The 18,828-nt window shown below is 35.4% G+C and overlaps 1 protein-coding gene across 8 annotated transcripts in view; it reads right to left on the reverse strand.

Moving 5' to 3' along the window:
- The window catches only part of LOC105231102 (band 4.1-like protein 4), a 224,591-nt gene that overhangs the window by 9,555 nt on the left and 196,208 nt on the right, over nucleotides 1–18,828 (reverse strand). For 5 of the 8 annotated variants that reach the window (XM_049450541.1, XM_049450538.1, XM_049450537.1 and 2 more), the window contains one exon: nucleotides 11,218–12,008. The exons of 2 other annotated variants lie outside the window; for them this stretch is intronic. In XM_049450541.1, coding sequence (XP_049306498.1) covers nucleotides 11,218–12,008 — 791 coding nt within the window. Of the gene's footprint in view, nucleotides 1–11,213; nucleotides 12,009–18,828 lie in introns of those variants that run through there. One more of the 8 variants, XM_049450539.1, reaches the window with a different exon arrangement.

An 18,828-nucleotide genomic window follows, 5' to 3' on the forward strand; every position in this document is an offset into this window, starting at 1 on the left:
GCACGCTTTCACCGAATTGTGTCAGCTATTTCTAGTGCAGCTTTGTGCAATCTCCTTTTTTCTGCTGCTCAATTGAATTGCGTTTTCAATACTTTTTCACCTTTTTAATTTCAAAGTTTCGTCTTACATTGCGCGTTGAACTTTTGCGGCACACTCGCGCCAGCTCTCTGCTTTCTTTCTTTTTGCACGCGCATCGAATTGCGTCGAATTGAATGGAAGGCGCATTCGTCGCGTTCAGCTTTTGCTACGACAATTTATTTTTTTCTTTTCTTTTTTACTCCAATGCATTTATTGTTGATGCTTTGCGGTTGCAGCTGCCACGAGAATAGCGCTGAACGGGAGGCCTGACCTATTTGCGAACCAAATGTAGTTGCAACTATTTTTTTAAATTCTTTTCTTATAGTTTTTTAATCTCATTTTACCGTTACTTATTGTTCAATCAAGTCATATTTTGATTTTTGCTTATTAGTCTCGTGTCCACTTTCACTCTCTTTCCACTACTGCCGCTCTGCTTGCTATTTAAGTTCTATTGTAAGCACCGTTAGTTCGGCGCTACTCTCAACTATTTTTCTCTTATTTTACTATATTTTATAAACATTTTTCTCCTCTTTAATATATACTTTTTATATCACCCTCTGTGTTGTCCTGATGGTCTGGCGTTGTGTCCTTTGTTGCCGGCGGCTCTATTTTCTGTTGCCTGCTTAGTCCGTCTATTCATAATAAATATTTTTATGTGTTTCTGGGTCTGTGTGCAGACACTTTTGTTGCTCTTTTAGCTTTATCTGTTATCTGTTATTTGTGTTTTTTGTTTTATGTTTGTTGTTGCCTTGTATGTGTACACTTTTTGTTCTAGCGTTGCTATTATTACCGTTATGGCTGCTGCCTAAAGGCGCTGTTGTCATTGTTTAGTTTTTTGTAGGTCATTATTTAGAGCACACATTCATTCATATTTTTATGTTCTATTTGCGCACAGACCGCTGCCTGGTGACGTCTACTACATTCCAGCGATGGCGAAAGGGAAATAAACTGGGTTCATGTCAGTGGTGCAAAAAGAAGGTTAGCGTTTGCGTGCTAAAACCCCAAAAGAGTTGGAGAAGTAAATGCTAACTTGGGTCAATTGTATGCTTGAAAACTTTCAGTTCTTGGCTTCAAAAGTATTGCACAATATTTTGTAAAAAATGTCGAAAAATATATTGTATAAGAACAATTTATTTGGGATTACAAATATTTCGCAAACATATATTGTGCAATATTTTATAAAATTTGCATATATTGCAGAATCTTTCTTGAAAATATATATTTGATTAAAGTATTTTGTAAATATGTAGTGAACAGTTTTTATAAAAAATATATTGTACAATATTTTCCTATAATATACATACGTATATATGTACATAATGTTTAAGAAAAATTTTTATGGTGATTAAATTATTTCGTAAACATATATTATACAAGATTTTATTAAAATTGTGCAATAATATTTCCTTTAAAAATATTAATAAACAGAAGTGAAGAATTGTTAGATTTGGGTGTAACCCAAAATTTTATACTTAATTTGTAAAAATCAAAGCAATATGCTGGAAGAAAATCATAAAATTAAGAAAATTAGCATTGTTCTGAAATATATACGAAGCACTATTAAATTTTTTGGAAATATATTGCACAATATTTTGTATAATATTTCCAAAAGGTATTGTAAAATATTTCAGAAAATTTTATTAGGTGATTAAAATATTTCGTAAAGATATATTGTGCAATATTTTATAGAAATATATATTGCACAACATTTTAGTAAGAAAGAAAAAAGAAAATAAAAAATACTTCTGTTTGGTTAAAATATAGATCCCATTATAGTTTATAAAAATATATTGCACAATATTTCATATAAATAAATTGTTTATTATTTTATAAAAAAAAATGTTTTGGGAACATAATCTTTCATGAACATTTATTGTAAAATATTTCATAAAAATATATTGCGCAATATTTTCTTGAAAAATATTATTTAAAAGAAAAATTAAATGTGAAATATATAAACTTTTTAATTGGATGAAAAGACTTGAAAGACTTGGTTATGTTAAAAACATCAAGGATAAATATTTTTCATTTAGAGTCGTTCGTTTATAGAAAATATTTTTTTTGGTAATTTTGGAATTTTCCATGGTTCAAATAAGATATTAGGGCTTTCAAATAAATCAATAGACTTCAAAGTGAGTTTAAAGTCGAATACCGACAGACCACCTCCTTGTTATACATACATATGTAATAGAATATTATACCCATTTTCTACAAACCTCCACAGTAATACATATGTATATGCTAATACCTACTCCTATGCGTTCGTATCTGTCATTATGGCGGTGGCATTTGCTCACACGTTTCACACATGCATTTCGTCTGGCTTTTACATTTCATCACCCACTCATTTAAAAATATGGAAATTGAAATGACCAACATGTCAGAGCCACAACAAAAATCAACCTTTTTCCATAACACATACAACAAGCAATTACATACAACTATACTTGTAAGTATATACAATGTGTGTGAAAAAGGGTTGTCCATTTGGTTGGACGCTTTTATTTTTATCGCTTTATCATAAACACGCTCGCAGTTGCATATTTGTGTGTGTGGCGATAAGTTTCAAATAATATGAATTGTATTTGTTTATTGCCATTTGTGCATACAGTGCGTATGAGTGACCTTGAATGGTTGTAAATATGCGAGGCAACTGAGCAAACGACACTCATACGCCCTGGCAGCCCGACTTTTTATCTCACTATGTTGATCGCACTCTTCCGATAAAATATTTATATGCATTTATTTGCTGAAATAACTGTGTATATTTTCGTATTTTCAGTGCGGTGAGCTGTGTTTTATTGCTGACATTGGGAATGCCAATCGCTTGACAAAAGCGGTCGGTAAAATATTTGTGTTTTGAATTTTCAATGTTGAAATTAAATGACACAATCATTGTGTGCTTAATATTGAAATTTATGCGTAAACATTTGTGCTGTGTGTGGCAAATGTCGTGGCTGATCAAATGAACCGCAGCAATGGGTCACTGGAGAGTGTTTTATAATGGACATGGAGAGCAAGTTAGAGATATTTGGTATGAAAGCGGTTAACAGATAGTCAAATTTACAAATACCTGTATTTGTTGGTGCCTTTAGTTTAGGAACTATCGAGTGACCGATAAGGTGTGTCAATTAGGGTATTTAATATAAAAATTTTGGACTTTTCGAATCAATTGTTTGGTGGTGGTTCTTCTCTAATATAATACTGAGTACAAAGTGGAGTGGCTTGAAAAATACATTCTGTTATGTATAAATTTATGCATTATGTTTGCCATACTGAAAAATATGTTCAAATATTGTAACGTTATCTTAGCTTATTATTCAAATAAATTTCGTGAAGATAGCTTGCCAAAGTTTTCTAAACCAAAGCTTAATTCTGATAGATCAGTTTATATGACAGCTAAATCCAATAGTGGTCCAATATTGTCGGTTTGGACATATGAGTAGCTTCCTAGGGAGAAAAGAGATCAATAACCGAATATCGAAAATGGAGCATGTCATGCTGATCTTTAATTTATGTATTATACTTTGGATATATATTTCAAATCAAGGTTTAACTAAACTATTTTTTACGTGGGTAGAAGTATTTCTCCACCAAAAAATAAATGGTTGCATCGGAAGAAATACTGGTTTAAGATTGCTGGTCCTTTCGTGCAACCTTACGCCAATTGGCGAAACCAATTCTTTTGGTATATTGCAATGTCTCTCATTGACAAGATAGGATAGAGGAAACTGGCCTAACTTGAATCGCTACAAAAACATGTTTCTTTTGTTTGTAGAGGTTTGAAAAATGTTTGAGTTGGATGTGCTCATTCGCTAAGGATGCTTCCAGGTCTTTGGGGATGTTTCTACAAGGTTTTTGCTCTCAAGTCACTATCATCTGATTTTTTGTGTACTAGTTCATCAATAAATTAGTCGTAAACTCACAAATAATTATATTTGTAATTATATCCTGAACTGGGTATATTAAGTTTGCTACGAAGTAATTTCCTTAAGGGAACATCGGAACGCCAATCAAAAAAAATATATATATACAAAATATATATACATTGTGACTAAAATAATTTAAATTTCCCAGGTAAATGATATTTGAAAAAAAAAGTATTTTGCTAAGTCGGTAAGACTATCCCACTATACCTTCGGAAGGATGTGGTGCTTTAAAACCAGTGTTAGAGAGATGACAAGAGAGCTAGACATCTCTCACGACTCTGATCGAATGACTTTGGTGATAATTTTGGGTATGAGATGGGTTCTTGCTCGAGTTGTCCCGATAAAGCTGATTTTTTTTCAAAAAGAGTACCGTAAGCAGGTCTCTGTGGACATGCTTGATCGTGCGAATTCCGATCCCACATTCTTGGTGAGCTTTATAACTGCCGATGAGTTATGGGTTTATGAGTCCAATATGCAAACTAGTCAATAATAATCGGAATGAACGGAAAAACGAGTTGAAACCAATAAAAAAACACACCAAAACCATTCAAAAATCAGAAAGATGCTGATTGTTTTTTCGATATTCGTGGTTTGATGTATCATAAATGTGTTTTGGAAGGACAGACGGTCTATTAGGAGTTCTATTTTATCGTATTGAAGCGTTGGCGTGAGAACATCCGTCGAAAATGGCTACAATTACAAGAATAATTTATAGATTTCAAACGATGATAAGGCACCATCGTATCGAGCGGCCGAATTTAAAGCTGAAAACGTAATGAGTACCATTAATCTTCATCGATAAACCATAGTATTCACCAGATTTGTCGCCGTGTAAGTAATACTTCGTAAAACTACTCGTACAATATATCAGTTTACTCTCTTATCATTGAAAGCATAGGAGAGAACCACTAATTGTCTATAAAAAATAAATTATTTATTAAATAACTCCGTATTAGAGCAGTGTTCCACAGACAAACAGACATGACCAAACACTAAAAATTGCGGTAACGGAAACTCATTTGCATTTAAATGATAAATATTTTCAGTTTTCAAGCAATTTACACCACCTTAAAGGCGACCATTTATGCCAATTTAAAGTTAAACAAAATATTTATTTCCGCTTGCAATTTGCATAAAATCGCTTGCTATGACAATGGCGTGCCAAAGCCGCGGCACAGTTTGACTTGCCTTTACTTTTCCTTTTTGCTGGCGTTTTGCCGCGTAACTGAAGTCATTAATAAATTGAATTTGCATCGTTAGTAACCGTGAAAACACAGCAAGCTTATGCGCCGCGCATCCCCCAACCGACTGCCGCAACGACAAGTCAAGAAAATGCCACGTCACAGGCATTAACTACAAAAGCGAAAGAACATTCAATTGCCCTTCACTGAATGTGAAATGCAAAGTAAATTATTTGGAATACAACTGTTGGCAAACACCGTACCGCTCGCGCCCTCTTTGCCTCAGTGCACTTGCCATTGTCTTTACGCCTGCCAAAATCTTCGATTTTAAAATCAATTCTCCTGATGACTGTATGCGACGGAAAGTAAGACGGCGCTACAGCTCAGTTCACTCGAGTATTTTCACGTTCTGCGCTTGCCGCTGAGGCGCACAACAGTCTGCAGAAAGCAAAAGTGGCGGAGCTGCGCGCAAACTGAGAGTGTGAGGCATACTTCCAGCCGGTGAGGCCGGTGTGGAGGCGCTTAGTTGCCGCCGATATCTCCCACTAAGGAGCTGGCGCTAAAGTAAATGGAATTGAAATTGTTTTTGTTGCGTAGGCCATATTTGAATTTCGCGTATATTGTTTGTACGCTTTATAAATGTGTGCATGTGTGCGTGTTAGTGATTGTTGTTGGTGGCGCTATAAATATTTGCGAGCTTTTTACTCGCTCATGCATAAAACAGACAATCAGGCGGCCCGGCTGGCGTTTTCTGCGGAATCGCGAAATCACTTGCACAAATAAAGCGAAAACGCACACTCACACACACACACACTCATAAACAAATATTTATGTACGCATGTGGATTTGTATTATATCTGCATTAAAGAATGTGCTGAAGTCGGCTAACGGCATTTCCCGATGGTATTATTGTCGTTTTCTTGTTGAAATTTGCTTGATTGTGTGGTTGTTGTTGTTTTCTTATTTATTTTGTATCATTCCAAATGTTGGCTTTGCCGCTCGCGCCATGTGCTGTTTGTACGGCAGTTGCCCACCAAGTCATAACTGTTTCGTCTTGTTTTGTTTGTCTTCACGCAGCCCGTTCGATTCTCGTACTTTTTGCTACAACTTTTTCCACTGTTTTTGTTGTATGTCGCCGCTTTTTTATGAGCAAAACTTTTCCAGCTTTCATGAATATTAATATTTTATACATTATGCAAACATTTGCCGCTGCTTTTCTTATTTGTTTTCACTTTTTGTGTTTTTTTGCTTTTCATCTCAATTCATTTGCCATTTTTGGTTTTAAAATTTTCGCATTTTTGCTTTTATGATTTTTTGCATTTGTCATTAATTTTGCAAATTATTGTTTTGCTTTATGCTTCTTTGCCGCTTCATGCTGTTTGAATTTCATCATAAAGCTTGTGGCAACTTTGCTTTCGGCGCTTTTAAAATATATTCAACACCATGAGTAGATATAATTTTTTCCGTAAATTTGGTATTTTGTATGCGTGGCAATTCGTTTTAATGATTGCTGAAAACACTGGTATCCAAAACATTACTTTAGTGAGCGTAGAGAATTACTCAGGAAAGTTCGTTAACAAAATCTGGAAAAATAATGCAGCAGTGGAATATCAAACTAAACCACTAAGGCTACTAAATTTGCTGGGGCCAAATATTTTCGACAGCTCTCGGCCGAGTAATGTGATAAAGATAAGCCAAAGTCGGAAAAACACCTCAAAGCAGGTCAGAAATAAAGGTTATTATAACAGTTTTCTTCGATTATCGAGGTATGGTGAGCTTCGAATTCCTTCCGACCGACGAAACTGCCAACAAGGAATTCTATATAAGTGTTATACTACTGTGTCCAAAGATGACATTTTAATTTAAACTGCGCGCGTCGAAGGATTTGGAGAAATATTGTTTTTTTTTTTTTTAAGTTGGTGGTACCGTCAGCCACATTTATGTAAATTTCATGTCAAAATATTCATTAGTGTTTGAGATACGTGTCGTTTTGTGTGCTGCTAAAAGTGAGTTTTTCGTTTTTTGCGATGTCGAAATTTGTTGAGCAAAGAACTTGCATTAAATTTTGTTTATGGAATCAATTTTCTGCTGCGGATACGTTGAAGTTGATGCAGACAGCTTTTGGAGATGAGGCTATGTCTAAATAAAATGTTTACAAGTGGTATAGTGAGTTCCAAGCCGGCCGTGAACGTGTCGAAGACGAAGAGCGTCCAGGCGACCACCAACCTCAACCGACGAAGCTCACGTTCAACAAATCAAAGTTTGGTGTTGAAAAACCGTCGATTAACAATTAGAGACCTTGCTGATGAAGTTGGCATATCGAAAGGCTCAGCCAATACCATTTTGAAGGATGTTTTGAGCCTCAAGCGCGTCATATCTCGACTGGTACCGAAAATATTGAATTTTTTGGAAAAAAGGGGTCGCGTTGAAGTGTGTGAAACGATGCTTTCCGACTACCAGGGTGTCATGGAACGCATTATAACTGGCGATAAGACTTGGATCTATGCTTACGACCCCGAAACAACCGATCAATCGAGCGAATATCGTGCCAAAAGAGAGCCGAGACCAAAAAAATCGCGCCAAAGTGGCTCAAAAATCAAGGTCATGTTGACTGTTTCGATTATCGTGGTGTTGTGCATTATGAATTCCTTCCAACCGGTCAAACAGTCAACAAGGAATATTATTTGAACGTTATGCGTCGTTTGCGTAACGCTATCCGCCTAAAAAGGCCGGAATTGTGGAAAGACAATTCTTGGTTTTTACACCACGATAATGCACCATCCCATACTGCCCTCGTAATTCGTGATCATTTCGCCAAAAACTCAATCCAGATCGTTCCGCCTGATCTGGTGCTGTGCGACTTCTGGCTGTTCACCAAGCTCAAAAGACCACTCCGTGGACACCGTTCTTATACGATAAAGGAGATTCAAGACGCAGACGGAACTGAAAGCCATCCCGTAAAGTGACTACAACCAGTGCTTCCAAGAGTGGAAAATCCGTTGGCATAAGTGCATTGCATCGGGAGGGCATTACTTTGAAGGGGATGAAATTGATTTGGAAGAATAAATAAAGAATTTTCAAAATAAATACAACGTCACATTATTTTTTGGGCACAGTAGTATATCGTTTTTGCTATTCGTAAAAAGAGGACGGAATCATGATACGAAATCTTTGATTTTTTGCACCGTCGCATACTGAATTGATTCTTCGAGAGTTTTCACCGAAAGCAATATCATGCTGCAATCACCGTATTCGCCTGATTGAGCTCCTGTGACTTCTGGCTATTCAACAAACTCAAACGTCCACTACAAGTGTATTGGGTTCAAAAAGATAACTTTGAAATGAACGATTTAGATTTTTAAAATAAATTAAGAATTTTAAAATTATTAAAAAAATATAAAAGTCTTACTATTTTTATACTCTCGCAACAAAGTTGCTAAAGAGAGTATTATAGTTTTGTTCACATAACGGTTGTTTGTAAGTCCTAAAACTAAAAGAGTCAGATATAGGGTTATATATACCAAAGTGATCAGGGTGACGAGTAGAGTTGAAATCCGGATGTCTGTCTGTCCGTCCGTCCGTCCGTGCAAGCTGTAACTTGAGTAAAAATTGAGATATCATGATGAAACTTGGTACACGTATTTCTTGGCTCCATAAGAAGGTTAAGTTCGAAGATGGGCACAATCGGCCCACTACCACGCCCACAAAATGGCGGAAACCGAAAACCTATAAAGTGTCATAACTAAGCCATAAATAAAGATATTAAAGTGAAATTTGGCACAAAGGATCACATTAGGGAGGAGCATATTTGGAAGTAATTTTTTTAGAAAAGTGGGCGTGGCCCCGCCCCTATTAAGTTTTTTGTACATATCTCGGAAACTACTATAGCTATGTCAACCAAACTCTACAGAGTCGTTTCCTTCCGGCATTTCCATATACAATTCAAAAATGGAAGAAATCGGATAATAACCACGCCCACCTCCCATACAAAGGTTATGTTGAAAATCACTAAAAGTGCGTTAACCGACTAACAAAAAACGTCAGAAACACTAAATTTTACGGAAGGAATGGCAGAAGGAAGCTGTACCCAGGCTTTTTTTAAAAATTGAAAATGGGCGTGGCGTCGCCCACTTATGGACCAAAAACCATATCTCAGGAACTACTCCACCGATTTCAATGAATTTCTGATGATATGTACGAAATATGGGCGAAATCGGTTCACAACCACGCCTTCTTCCAATATAACGCTCTTTTGAAATCCATCTGTTGCCTTTTCTGTATAATACGAGTATGTATATACATTAGGAACCAAAATAAAAAAAATATGTAAATGACGGATAATGAAATCTCGATTATCACCTTATCATGCGAGAGTATAAAATGTTCGGTGACACCCGAACTTAGCCCTTCCTTACTTGTTTGCTCATAGTATTATATTATTATTATATAATAGATGAATACAGATAATGATTGAAATATTTGTCATAATTTGCTTTTTGAAAATTACGGTTTTCCTCTACCGAGGGGCTTAAGAATTAGAAATCTTATTTCTTCGATCAATAGCGTGAAAATATTGAAAAATTAAAATCATTCGGCTTAATCGTTTCAGAGAAGTTTTTTTTATCAACGTAGAAAACAGTTTTGAGAAAATATTCTGTTTTCAATTATACTGATGTTTCATATATCAGACGGAAGATGGACCCATATGTAGAAATACAAGCAACTGGGAAAGTTATCTGTGTGCCATTCACTTGGGAATAGCAAGAAATTATTCTTTTACATATGGCTCAAGCAGCTCACGACTTTCGGTCTTAAACCAAGTATCCTCTGGGTAGCCAAAAAACATCCGTTTGAAAGCGAGCTAAAGAGAGAAGACGAAACGTAAAAAACATCGCCAATAAAAAGAAGAAAACAGCCTGGGATATATGGCTATATTCGTCTAAGCCAATGAAGGCTTGAAGAGGAAAAATATATCAGAAAAATTAGCTTTTTAGATATACGAGGTATGACAATTAAGTAATGAGACTGATTCCATAAAAGCTGTGTATTTGAAAATTATTCTTTGCCATCCCCTTCAAAGTAGTCCCCTTGGGCAGCTATACAGCGATTCCAGCGCGTTTTTCATGCTTCGTAACATTTCTGGAACGCTTCGACTGGGATCGACTCAAAATGGGTTCCTTTGACCACCGAAAAAAAGTCGCAGAGTGACATATCGCGCGAATAAGGCGGCTGCTGCAACACGGCGATCCCTTTAGAGGCCAAATACTGAGACACGCCGAGGGCGGTATGGCACGGCGCGTTGTCGTGATGAAGGATCCAGTTACGAGCGATGTCTGGCGCACTCTGTTGACTCGTTTTCGCAATCTTTCGAGTACTTGGCAATAGTAGACTTGATTCTCAGTTTTCCCCGGTGGAACGAATTCTTTGTGGACGATTCCACGGCTAACAAAAAAGACAATAATCGTCGTTTTCACCTTCGAATTGCTCAAGCGAGCTTTTTTCGGGCCGGGGGCGGCAATAAAATCAGTCTCATTACTTGATTGTCAAACCTCGTAATACTTAAGTCAAGCGTTTTCTAGAGATATTCTTAATATATATGTATTATATTTATTATAATCAGTTTTTTTTTATAATAGCTAAAGGTATACCTATTTATATTTTATATAAAATAAAGAGTGTTTCTATATGTCATAATAATGTATATCTTTGTTATTACTTTAGATAATTATTTTCGGAATATGTTTGTATATTTTTCATGCAAATAACTGTGAAGAATCTTCAAATAACGTATACTTTAACAGGGAATATGTAAAGAACGCAACTGTGAAGGTTCATTTTATGATAATTGACTTCAGAAGGAGATTTTTTTAAAGGACCCTGTTTGATTAAAAGTAATCACAAATACATATAATAAAATTAAAATAACCGTACACAAACTATGGGGTTTAATTTTGCATATAATATAAAATAACTACTTTTATATAAATATAACAAAAATACAGTTAACTTTTTTTTATTGAACAACTTACCGTCGACTACTTTGTATTATAGGTGAGAGTATAATCTCTAGACTGGAGGAAATACTTGGATTCGTTTGGTTGTGAATTGTGCTCACATTCGCATTGGAATTTTGCATGGAATTTTGGTTGCGATTTTGTGCTAACGAATTTGGATTCGAATTCGAATTGTGAACCAAATATTGATTTTGATTTTGATTTTGACTCAGATTCTGATTCTGATTGAGATTCTGGTTGTGATTTGGATTTTGATTTTGATTGATTTGCGAAATGTTGCATCGATTGCGATTAGGCGTTGCATTTGCATTCGGGGCACTACAATTGGTTGGGGATGTGTTGTTGCTACTGGTGCGGGGATTAGTGTTGTTGGTGTTGGCATTCACATTAATATTGGTATTATAAGACAAATTGCCGGCGCAGCCAATGCTATTGGCATTGGCGTTGGCATTGCAATTATCGAGATTGTAATTGGCCGCGAGGGAATCACCTTCGCCAACGTCGGCGTTGTCGATAGTCTCTATGGAGTCTGCAGCGTTGCAGCTATAGTTGTTGTTGCCGCTAGCGCTATCGGCGGGCGATATTGCCAGCAATTCATCATGCCGCGTAAATTCGACATTGTAGGCGTCCTTCTCCCCTGGAGGCTGCCCCTCTCTGGCATAGTGTTCGTCCACGTCTTCCTCCTCGACTTCTTGCACGTCTTCGAGCTCATCTTCGTTGTGCTCATCGATGCTGCCTTCGCTGCAGTTTGACGATTGTGTTGTGCTTGTTGGTGTTGCACTGGACTGATTGCCACCACCGGTGGGCTATTTATTTGAGGTTGTTGTTTTGGTTTCATATATTTTTTATTTTTGAAATTTTTATTGTTTTTGGGTGTTGTTGTAGTAAGTAAAACAAACACGAACGCGGTGAAAAGAAAACACAAGGGGAAAGGGTTTGTTGTTGAATCATTGAATTGCAAATAGGTACTGATAAAATGTAGACTTTTTACAGTTACCGCACGAGCATTTTACGAGCATTACACACAACTATACATTGAGAGAGCAGGCGAGGCGTACAAGTGGATTAGAGGACATACACATTCACATGCGACAAAATTAGCTACAAATATTATATAAGTATGCTATTATAAATGTAGTTTATATAAAATAGTATTATAAACAAATTTATTTGAATAAATTAAAAACTATTGAATCTAACTTAAACATAAAGATCTTTGCAGGCACAGGCATGCGAATAGTAAAAACTTGCAGTTATCTAAAGAAATGAAGGTTTCTTCATTTATATCGTTCAATACTCTTCTCGTAAAAATAAAAAAATATATATTTAAATGCTTTTATACACGATTACCTATTTAAGTTTCCATATATACTTAATAAGTTATAAAGTTTCTGGAAAAAATTATTAATTTTTTTTTTAAATTTTTGTTAATGCATACCATAGCATTCAACAAGTAATACATTAACTTGGGTTGCACCGAACCTATAATACCCTTCACAAATACAAAAGGTTTCTCACAAGCACATGATACCGATCGTTCAATTTTTATGAAAGCTATATGCTATAGTGGTCCTATCTCAACAATTTCTTCGGGAATTGCATTATTGCCTTAGATAGTGATTCATTCCAAATATCGTGAAGATATCTCCACGAATGAAAAAGTTTTCTATACAAAAACTTGATTCCGATTATTCAGTTTGTATGGCAGCTGTATGTTATAGTGATCCGATATCGGCCGTACTGACAAATGTGCAGCTTCTTGGTAAGGAAAAAACAGGCACAAAATTTCAAATCGATGTCTCAAAGATTGTGGGACTAGATCGTATACTTAAGACAAGAAAAACCCAGGAATTTGTAATTAAATTCTCGGATATAAGATATTTACAAAAAAAAAAACGTATTTGGCAGGACTGTCCATAATTATTACACCAAATGTAAGCGCGACTGTCAACCAGTGTGTTTACAGCACCTACTTGAATCGGTACGCCTCAGTAGAGCGTTGCAATTTTTACAATGGATGAAAATAGATTACAAGGAAGCCTAACGCAGTCGGACCACTGATGTGTATTTCAAGCAGAATTTTTTTTATTGGGACACCCGCAGAACTAGCCTCTATTTCAGCAGGCAACTATAGAGTTAACCTCTACGTGGTTAGTAAAACAGTAATCAAGGCTATAAACTTGCTCCGCATATCGGCTGGCAGCACCTTGGACAGCAAGACAGCAGAGTAGAGTGCCGAGAGGAACAAGCGACTTTACTTCTAGTTGGCATGTTAATAAGACCTTGAGAGCAATGAGAGAGCGAACGAATAGGAACAGGAGCATTAAATGCAATGGAAGGATCCAACTACGAGCGTCATGTGTAAAGAGGTAAATCAGAATTACACAAAGCTCCTTCTGGAACTCGATAGAAAGGTCTGTGGGAACGTTAGGGAAATAATTGAACATTTTTTGTGTACTTATACTGCATTGGGAAGGCAACGCACCTATGATTTGGACTATGTAAGAAGTATTGTCAGTGAGGCCACAGAGTCTGTCGAAAATCGCAACAAGCACGGGCATACTAAAGGATTACTACTCCTCATGGACTACATAATGACACACCAACTGGTATTGCTAATGATAAGAACCAAAATTGATCTATGCGTGGCTCATTAGCCAACCAAATTAACATAACCTAGCTTTTAAATTGAATATCCACTTTCACAATTGTCATTATGCATTGTCTTGCCTTGATGTTAGTAATTCGCGCTTTTCGACAATTTTGATTGGCATTAAGTACCTGCCAAAGCAAATAGAAGAATTTTTAGGGAAATATTTTATTTTAGGTTTCCAAAAAGTTCAATATCTAATTTTTGAAAAAAATAATTTTATTTTGTTTTTCCAGGTAGATAGAGATTTTTCATAATTTCCGATGACTTACATGCATGCGGCAATTCAAAGCATTTTTTTGCAGCAAATATTCCAGGTTAACTTTCGTTGCAACCAAAATGCATTTAGTCACCATTTAAAGCTTTACTAAATTCAACCTTATTTACCGTTACTAACGCGCATAATAAAAATACCGCGTTATTTAATCCCATAAAACTACAAAAGTATAATACCAAAAACAACAAAAAGTGGGTTTTTCATTGAAAAAGCTGCAAACTTGCGCATAATAAGAGCTTTGCTTCCCAAAAACTGCATTAAGCATCCATGTCAAATATTTAATTAATGAAACAAAGCGGTGTAATATTTCACGTGAATGTGTGAGTGCATGTAAGTGGGCGTATATTAGTGCGCAATGCACACCTGTTGTAGTTGGTTGTCAACGACTAACCGTCTAGACCGAAATTTACGCCTCTACGGCTTTGCGAACTTCATGGGTTCGTAAATGTTGTATACATACATACATATGTATGTATGAATTAAATGTGGTATATGGTACATACATATGTACCTGTGTACGTGTATAACGCACATGCATTTTCATTTGTAATCATGTTAGGTTGTTGCCATGTTCACGTGAATGTATGTATGTGTGCTAATTTATTAAAGAGTCCTCAGATAATTATATAAATTCTGCACCACAACTGAAATATGTTGTCAAAAGTTTCATATTTAATTAGAAAATATTGGCTTCATTGTGTTCTCGAACGCTTTTGTGCCCGTATCTGATCTCGTTTAGTATTATATTGCTCGGTTTTGAACTCAAAAACTTTTTTAATGACTATTTAATTTATCAAAATGTAGACTAAATATATTTTTTCCGGAATTTCACTAAAACAAAGAAGAAAAAATGAAAAAAGTTTCAGCATAATTTGCTTCAGAGTAAGTTAGATAAATTTCTATTTTCAGTGGATTTATTAAAAGTGATACGTATATCATATTGGCGTGATCAGCTTACTCTCGGTTTAGACTTCAAATAAAATATAAGTAAACCGAAACGAAGAACATTTTTGCAAGAATGTATTTGACCAATGTCTCGAGTTAGCGATCGAAACTAAATTCAAGGAAATTTTTTTTCCTACCTTAGTTGTTTATTTTTATTGCGTGTGAGCGCTGGAAAAGGGTGCCAAACAAGCAGAATTCTTTGAGAAATTACACGACATAGAATAATAAGCTTGTTGTGATGAAATAAAGTGGAAGCTTGTAGGAAACGTATATGATAAAGGGCTTTGTATAAAACTGCATCAATAATTAAAAACTTAAAAACTTTAAAAACTACGATAGACTAAAATGTCAAGTAAGGAAGCGCCAAGTTCGCTTATAACCTAACATTTTATACTCTTGCAACTTCCAACGATCAAATTGGAAGTTGGAAAAGCTTTGTATTAAGTATATGGGAGCTAAGGAGAATATTGTTCCTATTCAATCTATATTTGATATACAGCCATACTTTTATCAGGAGAGAATATGTTCTGAATTTCAATATCATTTATCACAGATTGGCCGATATTTTAAATTATATGCTTGCTGTAAGAACTGGAGTCCGCATATTCCGAATATGTGGGTTTGAACAGCTGTAGTAGGCTTTTGACAATTGTGGTCATAAAGTGGCATATTCTATGCGCACTATTCAGACAAAGTTTTATACCAATACATTACTTGGTGCTTGATTTGCATACTGGAAAGTGAAAGAGTCATTTGGAAATTGTGTTATATTGTATATGTATGTGGAAGGTGATGTTGTAGACGGATTTCGCTCATTTTGGCCTTAAAATGTGGGAATGTGATGAAAGTTTTATCTACCGAATTTGGTTGAAATTGGTCCAGTAGGTTTTGAAATACGCAGATCACCTAAATGTGGGCGATGCCAGGCACATTTTTGCAGCATCAGATGTGATGCATAAAAAATTTGTACTGAGCTAGTTTGGATACTGTACCCTAAGTGTTTGAGGAGAGATAGAGGCTGAAGCTACTACATTTTTTTTACATTTTACAGATCACAGTAGAGGCACAACGGACAGAAAAATATGCATATTTAAACTCGTATCGGCATTCTGATCAATTTAATTGAATATAATCCTAAAAAACTGTCAGCGTAGCCTAGAAAAAAAAAGATATCAAAAACATAAGCTAAAAAAATTATCCGTATATAATACTCTTTTAAGTTTTTTTTCTAGTTAAAAATATACAAGTAATAATAGCATATACTTTACAGGATGAACAGTCTTCCAGTGCTGGAAGAAGGTTCCACTTTTTTTTGTTGCGAGCAGCGATGCAGTCTACAGTCGGATAATCACACACAATTATTGATACTTTTTCAGGACTATTAAGGAGTATTGAACACAATTTCCAGGCAAAAAATAATGTAAACTTTGATTATGGTATTACCGATTGGAAGTGTTATACTCAGTTCATATTGTTAAGAACCAACCTATTGAACTCACTATATATGAAGACATTGTACTAATAAATATTTAAATTTTATAAAAATTACATATATGTATGTCAAAATAAGCTGTTTCGCAAATGATTACCTTGTCCTAGAGGGTACTAAGCAGTGAATCGCTTGTTCGGCACTATGCATAATAAATTAGCTTGATGTGTTTTTGCTGCGTCGGTGCTTGTAATCTACAGTCAAACTTACTCATTTATGTAACCGCATGTGTAGCAAATTGCATGTGCGCTCAAACATATGGAACTAGACATGTTTTTTTGTTGTAACATGCAACACGACACGCGCCACATACAACAGGTGCATGCGGTTGCAGACTCAATGCAGCCACAGATGAGCTCATTTCTGTGGCAAGAGCACGTGTGGCAGGATTTGACAATTCATTTTGTGTTTGACGAGGCAATGAACTGTGGCAAAGAGATCACATTTTTTCTCTTAGTAGTTTAATAGACGAGTTGGAAATGATGGTGACAAATTATTGCTTGTTGGTCTTGTAATAGTTGGAGGTAAGTGGGTGGTTCATATAACAACAAAAAATTAGTGGGTGGGCTAGATAATAGAGTATCACAAATTAGTTTAAGATAATACTGATGTAATACTGAACATTTCGACATGAATTATTTTTAAAAGCGTTTGACAATTTGTGATAAATAATTTAAGAGATTTTAACCTTCTCCTTAAGCTTCATAAATTTTAAATTTAAACTACATAACGTCCTAATTGAAACCGTCCAACTCTAATTGTGCTCAAATATTATTTAAAAGTTAACTATCTTAGAGAAATATCATTTTTATTGATTGTGAGCTAACAATATGGTATGCAAGTCATTATACTATATATATAAACTATAAATACACGAGTGCATTTGTCTGCGCTTAAAATCTATTAAGCTCATTCTGGCCTACACATACACATATGTACACACAACCTTAAATTGTAAGCTCTTAGGCGCATTAGAAGCTTTGAACGCACATAAGTGAAATATATTTCAATAAGAAGGCACATTCAATAGCATTAAATTCAATTGAACAAAGCTAATGGCATTACGGGCACCTATAATAAATCATTTAAATGTAGCTGCATATGTCTTTGGTAAAAGTGAATCTTTAATGATATTTGATTGGCAGCTTAGACTCCACAAAAATATATCTGTTAAGAGAATTTTCAAATTTTCAGCCTGCAAAGTGTCTGCCAATGAAACTGAATGTGTGCAGGAACACACACATATTTATATAACATATTGATAAAATTTCTTTAACGATTTATGTAATTAAGCTTCAATTCATACATAAATATTTTATCTTAAGTATATTTATTAGGCAGCAGCAGTTGTGAGTGTAAGCAATTTATTAGACGAATATATGGCAGGCCGGCAAATAATTTGAATGGTGGCTACAAATATTTTATACCATGTGCAAGTTGAACATATAGTACTTAGCAAAATATTTCATTAGTCAACAATATTTATTTTGACGCCTTCAAACTAATCCCCACCATATGTAATACACTTATGAAAACGATTTTTGCAGTCCTCAAAACACGTTTCATAAGCACTTTTTGCCTTTAGGCCTTCAGCATCTGCAGGGAATTTTGTTTTATCTCCTCGATCGACTGAAACACCTTCTATTTCGATAATTGTTGACTTGTTGGCATGTCAGACTCATAAATCCATATCTCACCGGCAGTTATAATGCTTTCCGTAAATATGGGTTCAAAATTCGCAAGATCAACCATGTCCAAAGAGAGAGAGAGAGAGAGAAAAAGAGTACCATATCTTTATGAAAAAAAATTCAGCTTTATCGGGTTGAGTCGAGCAACAACGCGTTTTATACTCAAAACATCTATCAACCATACGAACAGACTCGTGAGAGATGTTGAACTCCCTTGCCATCTCTCTAACACCTGTCTGACGGTTTCCATTTTGTCGTTCACTTTTTTAATATTTTCATCAATTGAAAAGGTCGAAAGTCGTCCAGAACGAGACATTTCGTCAACTTGGATTGATGCTGGCAGTGTTCCAAAGCAGTTGGAAGCATTTAAAGGCGTGCATCAGATTTTACATCATGCATGGCATAGAAGGGTCTTATAAGATACGGTGGAAAATTTGGACTATGCGCCTGACATTGTCCTCCTCAGAGTGAAATCCAACATCTCAAAACATACTCGTCTTTAGTGCATAACATTACCTCGATATTATTATGTCACAGTGTGAAAATGTCAGAAATCGGACTACAATCAAGTCTACTT

This window comes from Bactrocera dorsalis, chromosome 2 (genome assembly GCF_023373825.1).
Source record: "Bactrocera dorsalis isolate Fly_Bdor chromosome 2, ASM2337382v1, whole genome shotgun sequence".
Lineage (NCBI taxonomy): Eukaryota > Metazoa > Arthropoda > Insecta > Diptera > Tephritidae > Bactrocera > Bactrocera dorsalis.